The 13,673-nt window shown below is 43.7% G+C and overlaps 1 protein-coding gene across 4 annotated transcripts; it reads right to left on the reverse strand.

The window, feature by feature from the left end:
- Positions 1–1,048: 1,048 nt before the first annotated feature.
- On the reverse strand, positions 1,049–10,497 carry LOC100193433 (uncharacterized). 4 transcript variants are annotated; one of them, XR_004856882.1, is made up of 13 exons: positions 10,008–10,497; positions 9,843–9,918; positions 8,077–8,282; positions 7,868–7,954; positions 7,686–7,778; positions 5,657–5,811; positions 5,429–5,513; positions 5,268–5,354; positions 5,076–5,195; positions 2,321–2,422; positions 2,062–2,230; positions 1,817–1,906; positions 1,049–1,696 (listed from the first exon to the last, which is right to left on the reverse strand). XR_004856882.1 is itself a non-coding variant. In XM_035965644.1 (12 exons), exons 1-11 carry the CDS (start codon positions 10,365–10,367, stop codon positions 2,063–2,065), a joined length of 1,539 nt encoding a protein of 512 aa, XP_035821537.1. In that variant the 5' UTR covers positions 10,368–10,497; the 3' UTR covers positions 1,049–1,696; position 2,062. The 4 variants fall into 4 exon arrangements, 2 of the variants coding, with proteins under 2 accessions (XP_035821537.1, NP_001353958.1); NR_159667.1 differs by having other exon boundaries at positions 1,342–1,696; positions 1,817–1,983; positions 10,008–10,222; XM_035965644.1 differs by lacking the exon at positions 1,817–1,906.
- Between the last annotated feature and the right edge of the window lie 3,176 nt (positions 10,498–13,673).

A 13,673-nucleotide genomic window follows, 5' to 3' on the forward strand; every position in this document is an offset into this window, starting at 1 on the left:
TAGCTCTAGTTTAGCCCTAGTTTAGTATTCCAATCCCCAAATTCTCCGTCTCTCCTCGACTCTACGTCGATTAGAGGAGTCTAGGTCGGCCTGCCCGAGCCTAGACAACTCATAGGATCTCTCCTCCCCGACGGGGTCCCTCCCGGGAGCGAGATCCAGGCGCCGTCGGCGATCTACCGCCGCCCCTGCGCACGCGCGGACCGTCCGGCCCTAGGGCGCGGACCGTCCGGCCGTCAGGCAGGGAATTCTAGCTCCTGCACCAGGTCGCGGACCGTCCGGCCCTGTGCCGCGGACCGTCCGCGTCTGACCAGAGAGCACCGCCGCCTCGCACCAGGCCGTGGACCGTCCGCCCCTGTGCAGAGGGCACCGCCACCGGTTCTTCTTGAGTGATTGGCGCTCCGAAAAAGCGTCAACACAATCCATGCATGTTCCCTCTTCCGGTTGCCAAATTATGTCCTCGGATTTCGTCGAAGGATTACTGCAGCCCGAAGCATCAACTATGTTGTAGCGGTTTTCGAACAACCCCTCCAAATACAACCATTCTTACCCCTAAGGGCTAGTTTGGGAACCTCAATTTTTCAAGAAATTTCTATTTTCCCAAAGAAAATTAATGAAAAAATAGAAATCCCTTGGAAAATTGAGGTTACCAAACTAGCCCTAAATAACAATTTCACTGTAGCTAAATTGACCAGGGTCTTTTTCTTTGATATACATACCAATTGCATCAGTTGCCCAATATCATCTCGAACAAAGATAAGATATTTAAGCCAATTGGGGCAGGAACTCTTTCTTCTCGCTGGAGTCACTCTCAAGGACATGTCCAATGGAGATATACTAAAACAGTTCTCCAAGTATAAAAAACAACTAAAGTCTAGTTTGGGAACACCATTTTTCTAAAGGATTCTAATTTTTTCCGAGGAAAATTAGTTTATTTTCCCTTGGAAAAATAAAAATCCCTTAGAAAAATAGGGTTCTCAAACTAGCCCCAAAGGACTCTATTATATAATAGTGTATATAAATATAGTCTACTAATAAATATAGAAGTAAATGTGTCTATAAAGCATCGAATCAATATAGCAGACGATGTATTAGTAAGAGAAGTGAAGACATCTGTGATCTGTTACTACTTGACTACTTGAGTTACGAGCTAGAGATGTCTCTTTACGACAAGACGACTCCACAATTTTTTTACAAATACCTATTTAGACACCTCAAAAGCCTCTAACAGATCGGGTAAATCAATGCTAAGAAACTTCTCTACGCTACTTTGTATTCGCTTCCAAGTTCCAACCCGAAATAGCTGTAGCCATACAATGCCTCAGAAGGAGTAGTGCCCAATCTAGAATGAAAACTGGCATAGCAGCATGGCCGATTGAATCCAGTTCTGCCCAAATTCGGTTTCTGTAAGTAATCCTAAAGACAACTACAACAATAACTACTGACCATCTCGTGAAAAAAAAAGTGATCAGTCAGCAATCATGTACATGAATCATGATTGTTGATTGGCATTCCTGCCCAAGATTATCAGCAAAAGGAGGTTGTTAATACAACACCAACTAGATTAACAAAAGTGATACCTTCTGTGCATCGCAACTAACTACAACATGACCACATCCCTTTCGAGACCATAGCCATATCCCGCTGGAGACCAATCATATCCTTATTAACTTGAACGAACAGCAAGAAATGCGATTTCCTGGAACACGCAAGTTGTAACCATAAGCACGTTCGGATCAATGAACAGTAAATTTGTATTATATGTAGCAGGCTTTTTGGCATGATATAATTTAATACAACTTCGGTCTGCCTCATTTACCTTCTAGCATGCAATTAAGATCTGTAATCTCTAAAGGAAACAAGCAGCAGATTCTTTCAAATAGTATATCCACCTTGCAGCATATATGGTCTTCATATAGATATGCAAATTGATCAAATTTTGACATTCTTAATGGTATGACCATCTGGGAAAAGAAAACATGCAATCTGCCAGAAAAATGGAAATTACATGCTACAGCATTATAATTGATAAACTGATAAAATGTAGATCATCGCCAGTGGTACCTCATTTCAATTCAGGGGCATATGGAGCAGGGCAAGGTGACACTGTGTGGTCTGGCAAGTCGTTTATAAACTCATTTGTGGCCTGCAGACAGGCATGGAGCATCTTCTTCTCCAACCTTACAAGCCTAGTAGCAACTTCCTTCTTTGGTTCCAAATTGCCATCTGCCAACTGGCAATGACCAAAGCAATGATATACCATTCAGCATGTCCATAGAGTGACCAAGAAACAACTTAAAAACACACACACAAAGCTCATTACCATAGCTTCATCTTCATCCAAAGTTGTTGGATATCCAGCCAATCGAGATTCCAGGTAACCAACAAGTTGATCAAGTACAGCTCGCTCTGTACATGGACTAACCTAGAGAAGTACAGCAGATGTAAGCAAAATGCTAAACCTATACCTAATATTGAAGAGGCAAAAATTCTTTCCACCAATTTTTTCGTCCACTTCCACATACTAACCGGGCAGTGGAGAGTTTCTCCCATCCCGCTTTTTTTACTTCACAAACTGCGCTTACGCCCTATGTCTCAGATGTCCCAAACTCATCACTCATACTACTATGGGTTAGAATAACTCGCGACTAGTGATGATAAATAAGGAGCCCGATTTCAATATATATCAAGTTGCGCCATAAGGGCTTGTTTGGGAGCAAGTGGAATGGACGGGGTTGAAGGGCTAGAATCCCTACATCAATATAGCCTTTTAGTCCCAAGCAAGCAATGTTTTCAAGTCGTCTAATTAATCGTGATTCGTCCAAGTCGGTTTGGACCAATCACGATTAATCGCCCAAGTCGTCCGACTAATCGCGATTAATCGCCCTAGTCGGTCAGTTAAAACGACCAGCAAGTTGTCCGACTTGAAAACATTGCAAGCAAGTTGGGGTGAGCTAGAGTTGAAACCCAACAAGAAGTCACCCAAAAAGAGAAAGAGAGAGAAATGGGAGGGGAAAAGGCTTTTGAGAGCACTAAAAGGGAAAAGGCATAATAACGGTTCGGGCACGTGAATAACTTCTTTCCAAGCACTTCTATCCAAAGTTCCAAACACAACTTCTTTGGGATATTTCATTCCTTCAAGTCCCTTTTGATTGCCTCCAATGTCTTCGCGGCATTGTTTTCAAGTCGGACGACTTGCTAGTCATTCTGGATGACCGATTTGGGCGATTAATCGCGATCAATCACGATTAGTCAGATGACTTGGGCGATTAATCGTGATTGGTCCAAACCAACTTGGACGATAATCGGACAACTTGGAAACAGTGGTTTGGCCGCCCTCTACGTCTCTTCACATTATTGCCCGTCTTATGATGCCTCTGTGCACCGGTGCCTCTAGGGTCTCCGGTGGACATGCCCAAACCATCTCAATCGGTGTTGAATAAGCTTTTCTTCAATTGGCGTTATTCCTAGCCGATCGTGTATGTCATCGTTTCTCAACCGTTCCAATTGTGTGCCCACATATCCAACACAACATACGCATCTCTGTGACACTTAGTTGTTGGATATGTCGTCTCTTAGTAGGCCAACACTCGGCCCCATATAACATGGCAGGCCTAATCGTCATCCTGTAGAACTTGCCTTTCAACTTCTGTGGCACTCTCTTGTCACATAGGACTCCCGATGCTTGACGTCATTTCATCCACCCAACTTTGATCCTATGGCTAACATCTTCATCAATATCACCATCTCTCTATAACATCGATCCCAAATAACGAAAGGTGTCCTTCTTTGGTACTATCTGGCCTCCCAAGCTTACATCTCCATCCTCACTAATTGTAGTACCAAGTCACATCTCATATACTCGGTGTTTTGGTCCTGCTAATTCTAAATCCTTTTGACTCTAGGGTATGACGTCATAACTCTAGCTTTCTATTTACTCCTTCCCGGCTTTTATCTACTAGAACTACATCGTTAACAAAAAGCATACACAAAGGGATATCTCCTTGTATATCCCTCGTGGCATCATCTATCACTAAGGCAAATAGATAAGGACTCAAAGCTAAACCTTGATGTAGTCCTATGTTAATCGGGAAAACATTTGTATCACCATCAGTTGTTCGGACGCTAGTCACAACCTTGTCATACATGTCCTTGATGAGCGTAACATACTTTAGTGAGGGATTTTAGCCCCCTCAATCCCCTCCATTACTCTTGCTCCCAAACAAGCCCTAAGTATATCACATGTGACCCAAACTACTTGCACTCATATGAATTAGAACAATTCACATCTACCAATGATAGAGTCTGATTCTTATACGTACTGAGTTTTGTTGCAACGCACGGGCACGTTTGTTAGTCTGACTAAAGCATCATGCTTTTAGATATGATGAAATTTACATTTTGCATCTTCCTAGAGTTGATAAAAAAAACATACCCTAGGTTATCAGCAGTTTTATACCCAAGCTAATGTCTACAACAAGTAATGGCATGCAGGTACTCAAATACGATCATTCGGTTGGATCACAACCCAAAATATACTTGGCTACGATCAAATGCATAGAAAACTACCAACGGAATGCTTGAAGGAAATCTCTAATGCAACCAAATTGTCAAAATTGATGCAACAAGGGTACATATGCTGCCTTCTGTCACTGAGTCCATGCCAAAAAAAAAAGTATTTCAGTGTAACTCGAGAATTGTCAAGATATAGGTCTTGTTCATCTAGCTACCTTCAATCTATTGATTTAGGTGCAATGATAGGGGACAAATAGGTGACATGTTTTCAGTTTAGGTTCAATCAATAAGCTGATGATCCAAAGTTCTCCAGTCATACAGAACCACCAGAAGAATTGAATCTAAATTGATTAGCTAGATTTATGACCAGAAATCACGAAATTGGGCCATACAGAAACAATAAAAAAACTAGGTAAAAAAGGTACTAATTGCAATTCTAAAAAGGAAAATATGTTAAATAAGTATCAGGACAAGTGTTTTCGTGCATATATCCATCATTTTAGAAGCACCCAACCAAATCAATGAAGAAATAGGTAGCAACATCAAGGAAGAGGCAAACTTACTGGACATGTATCTCCTTCAGAAGAGAGTATAGACTGCATTTCATCAGGATTTGATATGTAACCTAGTCTCAAATAAGGCAGCATTTCTGCAACAGTTTGTTTCTCTTTACCTACATAGACCTGATTCAACGAGGCATATCAGCATATAACATTTAATAATTTCAGTAGAAAAGGAAAGGGGAAAATTCTCACATTAAAATTTTGGATAGCAAGTTTTCCATTCCTCTGAGCAACCATTCTCTTTTCTTGGTATTGAGGATCTTCTGTATTTAAAGATGCCTGTAATAGTGATTCAAACAGAGTTATACCAACCGCACAGTAAACAAGACTGCTGCATAATGAAGATTATCTACCTCAATTGCTACACGATCAAAGGGATTATCTTCATCAACAAAACCATAATTCAGAACAAGCCTGGAGTTTGTTTGGGGCCCACACCTGTATAATCTACATGATTTGAGGTTCTTGAATGGATGTACCAAAATAATGCACAAAAACTGCACTAAGTGATCAGCACCTCAGACTGCAAAACATGATGAGGAAGGACAAGAATGTTGATGCAACTAAAGAAAACAAAGTACCAGATGATTATTGGCTCTCCAGCTTTATATGGCCGATCCACCACCAATCGAACAGAATCACCATCAGCTGTCAACATCGCTTTGCAGTTGCTCCTGTAAGTCAGTAGTGGCGGTCCCAAGGGAACAAGCGCGAACCTTCGAGCTAGACTAACTTTCTGCTCTTGAATAAGACGTATAACCGAGTCAATTGGGAGCATTTCCATACTTCTCCAACAACCAAATGTTCAGCAGACTAAGGGGGTGTTGAATGCACTAGAGCTAATAGTTAGTGACTAAAAATTAGCTGAAGACATCCAAATACCCTAGCTAATAGTTTAACTATTAGCTATTTTTAGTAAATTAGTTAATAGTTAGCTAGTTAATTCTTTAGTAATTTTTTAGCCAACTAACTATTAGCTCTAGTGCATTCAGACACCCCCTAAGCACTATTGGTCTCACACAAAATATGATAACATAGTAATACTTTCTTCGGTTAAAGACTGTTTTTCTCCACATATAGGCCGTTCTGTCCTTTGCAGTGCATCAGCTTACTTCTTCCTATCAGACACTAGTTACATAATTGAATACATGAACAGATGAGACATCCTCTGAGTCTGAGGCTCCATTCTTGCAACACATATTAGCATATGTAAAAGTAAAACAAAAAAAACTGAAAACAAATGGGCATCAAGGTCATTGTACGCTGGACCATAATTCCTGGGGGCAAGACTAAATGATCTATATTTGCATTCTATAGAATCTGAAAGTCTAAACAGAATATGCGCAAAAGAACAAAAACTACAAAATCCAGAGGAACCACGTTTGGTGGCAAGAAAACATTGTCAGGTTTTTGCAAGCGGTGAGTATGGCAATGTTGAACACTTCAGCACTAAATTTTTCAACACTTCATGCTAACTGCAGAACAAATTCTAAGAATCGAATTTCACACAGGAATAAGATGGATATGGCTGCAAAAAAAGAGCCAAACCGTCCTTGGCTCATCTCCCAGTTCTTGTTCCTGACCAGGTGAAAGCCTTCTTTGTGGTGGCTACTATCTTTGAAGTTCGTGGAGGCAAATGTACAGGATTTCTTTCCCCCTCCTTTTATCTTTAATAAAGATGTGTAGTTCTCTTGCATGTTTGAGGAAAAAAACCTTAACTTCACATTTCTCTCGTTATTTCTGATTTTATCCTAGTATAAGTTTGCCAAAATTTTGCCTGAATTAGCAATCTTAGTTGGTTGAAGAGTGGGCCTGGTTCAGTGATGAGAGCTGACTCACTGAATCACTAGGTCGCGGGTTTGATGCAGCCTCTCTGCATTTGAGGGGGAAAGCTTGCCTTTTTTATCCCTTCCTCATGCCCCACTCAAGCGGGAGCCTCCGGCTCTCGGTGCTACAGAAATTTTGCTAAGACAGGTCGGACTTCAGGCCTTATCCCCACAACCAACTGAAAACTCCTTCCTTGGGTGGATGCTAGGGAATTTTGGTGAGAGAGAGCTAGTAATGCTACTTCTGAGTTGGTGAGGCGAGGTGTTAATTCCCTAATCATTCTTGGGGCTTGGTTTGGATTCTTTGGAACCATCGCAAGTGTGGCTGGGGCTTTAGTCTTGGCTGAGGAATGCCGGATGGCGGCCATGACAAGGGCTCGAGGACTATCCCTCTTGTAGTCTTGTCCACCCCCTCCCAGATAATAGTTTTTGAGTCTGTGGGTAGACCTTCAGCCCAAAGGCGCGGCTGTGTTTAAGTCTGCTGTAGCGTTGTGTTGTGATGTGTGTGTGTGGTGTAAGTGTTGTTGGGTTCTTACACCCATTTTCTTAATATAAGATTGTTTCCAGTAGAGTGTGTAAAATAGGGGACGCGGAACTGTAGATGTCACTATTTGATACTGTTTACAGAAAGAAGTTTGAAATAGAGGATAAGATAGGGGATGTGATAGACTGATAGGAGATCTGCTGGAGATAGCCTAAGGATGCACAAATCTCCTGCGTTTTTTAGGGAAAAAAGATTTCAGAACCATACTTGTTTAAACATAATTCCATCACAGCACGTTACCTGCAAATGAACCACACAAGACTGTACTGCAACAAAAGCCTGCTTGAATATTTCAAACGGAAAAGCCTCAGTAGGTATGTCAAAAGGATATTGCTGAAAACAAAAATCGCTGTGAGAAAGAGGATCAGTTGATGATATAGCCAATCCTAGAAAGAAAATATGCTTGAAAGATCAAGGAATACCTGAAATAGTGAACCTGCCATAAACCACAATGTGTCAAGCTCATTATACTCTCTCCTTATTGCCTCATCTCTAGCAACAACTTCATCCTGCAAATATATCAGCTATGTTAGGATATTAATGTTCTTACAGAATATCGTGTAATCCTTCAATATCAAAAAGCAATAATGTTATATTGAGAATTGAGATGCAACATAGTAAAACCACTAACCTTCAAGGGGCTTCCAGTAAGGTAATCCAGTTCACTTTCAGTCCATAAAAGTGGTGATTCAACAGCTAGCTGCCCCCTTCCTCGATGTCGGTCAAGTTCCTTAATGTAGGGGTACCAAAATGAATCCTTTCCTTGTTTTTTCTCATACATGAGATACAATGCCAAGCATGCCAGCTCAGATAACTTGTTATTTGTTAACAACTCAGCTGCATGGTTCAAAAATATCAACAAACTGAGAAACATATCTGTGGCATATAGATCAGATACTTTTATCTTTGTCTGTGCAAATGGCACAATATTGTTGTCACAGGTGGGTAATTGTTACCATTGAAGTAGTTATTCGCTTTAGGAACAAAAAATTTATAAAGAGAGAAATCGTTAACAACTTAACATAAAGCACAGAGAAGAATTACTGAACCAGAATCAGTGGTGGATCGCACACTTCACACAAGTAAAATATACTAGCACAAATGCATTTACAAGGATGAAACAGAAATAACACATCGATTTTTAATGCATCCATGCTTCAACTACCTGTGATCTTGACTAATAACAAAAAAATCCTGATGAAAGATGCAGACAACAAATGCAACGTCATGAAAAAAACTATGAAAACCAAAACAGGAAAAAAGAGGTAAATCCGTTTTGCATTTCCAGTTAGCTTCCAAGTTCCAAGTCAAGGTACAAAATTTTAAAACATGATAGATGTTTCCATGGATGTCAAGTTACATATAGGACCTAATGCCTCCTGCCCTCTTCTTTCTTACTTTGTGCAAGCACTTGATTACTTGAATCTGAACTAAAAGTGCCATGCATGATGCCAGTGGCTGCAAACTAGAGTGCTAAATAACACAAGGGAATGCCCAAATGCTTGGACATAGCAATGCAAAACATGAAAATGGGGCAAGTAGCCTATATTTTGGGGAAAGCCCTAAATGTTTAGAGCAGTCCCGCTTATATCTTGATTATCGTAAACATTCCTCTAAATGTTCAAAAATGCAACAGAGCCGTGTTCAAGACATCTACTCAAGAGTCTAGACATGAATGAGAAGGCTGAAGGAATCTTAGAGCAAAGTATGATCACCATTAGCAGAAAATTACGAACAGCTCAGTTATTGACTTATTCAAATACTAAGGGGGTGTTTGGTTACATGGACTAATTTTTAGTCCCTGCAATTTAGTCCCTTTTAGTCTCTAATTTACCAAACATAAAGACTAAAGAAGGGACTAAACCAATTTAGTCCCTAGTCCCTTAAGGGGTGACTAAAGGGGACTAAACCTGATTTTTCCTTAGCTGCCCTTATCCCTAACCTTCCGCCGCCACCAGCTCTCTTTCCTCCCCAACCTTCCGCCGGCTCGCGTTCCAGCATTCCAGCGCTCCAGCGTCCAATGGCTTGTGTTTGCCAGCATTCCAGCGCCGCCAGCGTTCCGCGTCCAACTGTTGTTCTACCATTACTTTCCTCCCCAACCTTCATCGCATTCCAGCGTTCCAGCTAATGTTGTGACAGTGTATTCCAAGGGCATTTGAGGCTTTAGACAGTGTATTTAATGACTTTAGAATCTGCTTAGTCTCTAGAACCAAACAGGTATGGACTAAAGTTAAGCCCTATGACTAATTGAAACCAAACATGGCCTAAATCAAATTATCATAGCCCAATGTACGTCCACGAAATGGAACTTCCCAATTTGCCAATTTGTAGGAGTCATAGAACTGAATAATCAATAGAACCACATATGTAGATAACTAGAGCCAGAGGCTATCTCACCGATTGATTCATCCCCGAGCACCCGCTCAAGCGTAACGACGAGGGACATTGACACCTCGAATGCCACATCCCCCGCCTGCGCCACAAACGAGCCAGCCAACAAAATCCAGGTCATGATACCGTCATACACTGCAGGAAATGAAAATCACGTGCTGCCACATCAACCTGGAGGTCGACGACAGCGGAGACGTAGCGCAGCGGCTGGTCCTTGCCGTCGCGCAAGCAGGGCACCGGGCGCTCCCGGATGTCCACTTTGCCCGGGGGAAGGCCGCGCGCGCGCAGCCAATCGACGAAGCAGTCGGTGGCAGATTCGGAGGAAGGCTCCACCGCAGGGCCTGGCGCCGCACGGGCCTCCGATGAGGAGGAGGGGAGGAGGGTGTCGGCGTGGCAGGCGGCGAGGCGAAGGTGCGGACGAGAGCGCGGGCGGGGCCTGGGGAGGCGGCGCGGGGACGACGGGAGGAGGTGGCGGCCGTGGTGAGAGGCCGAGACCGCGGCGGCGGCGGCCGCGGGGGAGACGGGGGCCATGGGCGTTAGAGATTCTGGCAATCGTGCGGGGAGAAGCGCGGCGACGATTGGGAGTTGGGACGGCCGGACGGGGGAGAGGAGTGACGGGCTGACGGCGAAGAGCGGCAGAGGTTTGGTGGTGTAGATGAGCAGAGTGCGGATTGGGCCAGGTGGACGGATATTTATGCCGTAGGTTTCACATCATTTTCGTCTCAAAATAGTTTCTATTCGAACTTTTTATTTGTCATACCGTATAGAGCAGCACAGTTTTCATGTTCCACGACAGAAGTGTAAGTGCTTCATATTCATATTTATACTAAGCAATAGAATATATGTTTATATTTTATTAAAACAAAATCTAAAGAGTAACTAATATTATTACGGAACAGAGTCATAAACATCATCTATATCAAAGTGCACAGAATAGAAACATAGCTACCGTAAATTAAACCCTCCACATGCAGCTGACTCAGAGAGGTAACTAGCCTAATCTTCGATACAATCGTCGAAGTTTAGAACTCCTGTAGATCTGCTTGTACGCCTTCTTCTTCACGTGAGCAATGGTTGCATCGGGACCAACGTGGTGTTTATGTGAAGGCAAGGGTGAGTGAAAGGGAAATAGGGTTTAACCTTTTCCTATAAATGATTTTAGTGGTTGAATGTCCAACACAAATAATTGCACTAACTAGTTTGTTCTAGATTATATATTCTACGGGTGCCAAAGGTTCAACACAAACCAATAAAAAGATCAAAGTTAGGGTTCAAAAGAAAGGAGCAAAAGAAACCGAAAAGAACCCTAGTCTGGCGCACCGGACTGTCCGGTGCACCACTGGACAGTGTCTAGTGCACCACTGGACAGTGTCCGGTGCCCCAGGGGCCGCACACTCTGAACTCCTCACCTTCGAGTTTCTGAGGGCGCACTCCGCTATAATTCACCGGACCGTCTGGTGTGCCACCGGAATGTCCGGTGTGCCAGCGGAGTAACGACTACCCAGCGCAACGGTCGTCTGCAAAAGCGTGAACAGTACGTGACCAGTGCATGCAGAAGTCAGAGCAGGCGTCAGAAGCGCACCAGACAGTGAACAGCACCTGTCCGGTGCCGCACCGGATTGTCCGGTGCGACATGAAGTCAGCGCTCCAACGGTCAGAATCTTCAGAACCCTAACGGTTGGGTGACGTGGCTGGCGCACCGGACCGCCCATCGACAGACAGCCTCCCCAACGGCTATGTGGTGGTTGAGGGCTATAAATACCCCCCAACAACCACCACTCCAAGTATCCAAGTTTTTCAGACATCTCATTCAATACAAGAGCTAGTGCAATCAATACAAGACACAATTCAAAAGAATCAAAGCCTCTTCAAGTCCCAAATTCACTCCAAACTCCTAGTGACTAGAGAGAGAGTTTTTGCTCGTGTTCTTTGAGCTCTTGTTCTTGGATCGCTTTCTTCTTCCTCATTCTTGTTCTCTAAGTGACTTGTAATCAAGGCAAGAGACACTAAGTGTGTAGTGGTCCTTGCGGGGTCTAAGTGACCCGATTGATTAAGAAGAAAGCTCACTCGATCTAAGTGACCGTTTGAGACAGGGAAAGGGTTGAAAGAGACCCGGTCTTCGTGACCACCTCAACGGGGACTAGGTTCTTTGGAACCGAACCTCGGTAAAACAATTCACCATGCCATCCGCTTTATTTTCTTGGTTGATTTGTTTTCCCCTCTCCCACAGACTTGATATTTATTCTAACGCTAACTCCGGCTTGAAGTGTGCTTAAAGTTTGTAAATTTTAGTTTCCGCCTATCCACCTCCATCTAGGCGACTTTCAATTGGTATCAGAGTCCGATACTTCATTTAGAGTTTAACCACTCGAAGTGATGTCGGGAGGATCCGTCAAGAGGGAGATGGAAATGGGCACAAGCCACGGGAAGGCTCCATCAAGGGAATCTGGCGCCAAAGGAAGGGAGGAATCATCTCCCCGCGTCAAGTCACATCAGAGTGGCGACAAGAAGAAGAAGATGAAGAAAGTGGTCTACTACGAGATTGACTCTTCGTCGCCATCCACCTCCGGCTCCGACGCTCCGTCCGTCACTTCTAAGCGCCATGAGCGCAAAAAGTTTAGTAAGATCCCCCTACGCTATCCCCGCATTTCTAAACACACTCCTTTACTTTTCGTCCCATTAGGCAAACCACCAGTTTTTGACGATGAAGATTATTGTACGTGGAGTGATAAAATGAGGCATCATCTAACCTCACTCCACGCTAGCATTTGGGACATTGTTGAGTTTGGAGCGCAGGTACCATCTGTGGGGGATGAAGGATATGATTCGGATGAGGTCGCCCAAATCTGGCACTTCAATTCCCAAGCCACTACTATACTCCTCGCCTCTCTATGTCGAGAGGAGTATAGTAAGGTGCAAGGGTTGAAGAGTGCCAAGGAGATTTGGGACGTGCTAAAGACCGCGCACGAAGGGGATGAGGTGACCAAGATCACCAAGCGGGAGACGATCGAGGGGGAGCTCGGTCGATTCGTCCTCAACCAAGGAGAGGAGCCACAAGCAATGTACAACCGGCTCAAGACCTTGGTCAACCAAGTGTGTAACCTCGGGAGCACCAAATGGCATGACCATGAAATGGTCAAGGTTATTCTAAGATCACTTATTTTTTGCAATCCTATACAAGTTCAATTAATACGTGGTGATCCTAGATATAAGCTAATATCTCCCGAGAAATTGATAGGAAAGTTTGTGAGCTTTGAGTTGATGATCAAAGGCTCCAAACAAATCGTCGAGCAAGGCGCCACCTCCACACCCGAGGTGCAACCCTTCGCATTCAAAGCGACGGAAGAGAAGAAAGAAGAGTCTACATCAAGTAGGCTCCCCATCGACGCCTCCAAGCTCGACAACGAGGAGATGGCGCTCATCATCAAGAGCTTTCGCCAAATTCTCAAACAAAGGAGGGGGAGGATTACAAACCCCACTCCAAGAAGGTGTGCTATAAGTGTGGTAAGCCTGGTCACTTTATAGCTAAATGTCCTATATCAAGTGATAGTGACAGGGGCGACAACAAGAAGGGAAAGAGGAAGGAAAAGAAGAAGTACTACAAGAAGAAGGGCGGCGATGCCCACGTGTGTCGGGAATGGGACTCCGACGAGAGCTCCACCGACTCCACCTCCGATGAGGATGCCGCCAACAACGCCGTCAACAAGGGACTCCTCTTCCCCAACGTCGGCCACAAGTGCCTCATGGCAAAAGACAGCAAAAAGAAGAAGGTAGAATCTAGAGCCTCCACTAAATACACAACATCTAGTGATGAGGGTAGCTCTAGTGAAGATAAGG

Source organism: Zea mays, chromosome 3, assembly GCF_902167145.1.
Source record: "Zea mays cultivar B73 chromosome 3, Zm-B73-REFERENCE-NAM-5.0, whole genome shotgun sequence".
In the NCBI taxonomy this organism is placed as follows: Eukaryota; Viridiplantae; Streptophyta; class Magnoliopsida; order Poales; family Poaceae; genus Zea; species Zea mays.

Bases quoted from the DNA above. Each gene is read 5' to 3' on its own strand.
- LOC100193433 (XM_035965644.1), bottom strand. From the start codon at position 10,367: ATGGCCCCCGTCTCCCCCGCGGCCGCCGCCGCCGCGGTCTCGGCCTCT. The intron at 5,514-5,656 runs GTACTTTGTTTT...TAGATTATACAG, and splicing joins GGAGAGCCAATAATCATCTG to GTGTGGGCCCCAAACAAACT. The intron at 5,355-5,428 runs GTAGATAATCTT...TCACTATTACAG, and splicing joins TTGATCGTGTAGCAATTGAG to GCATCTTTAAATACAGAAGA.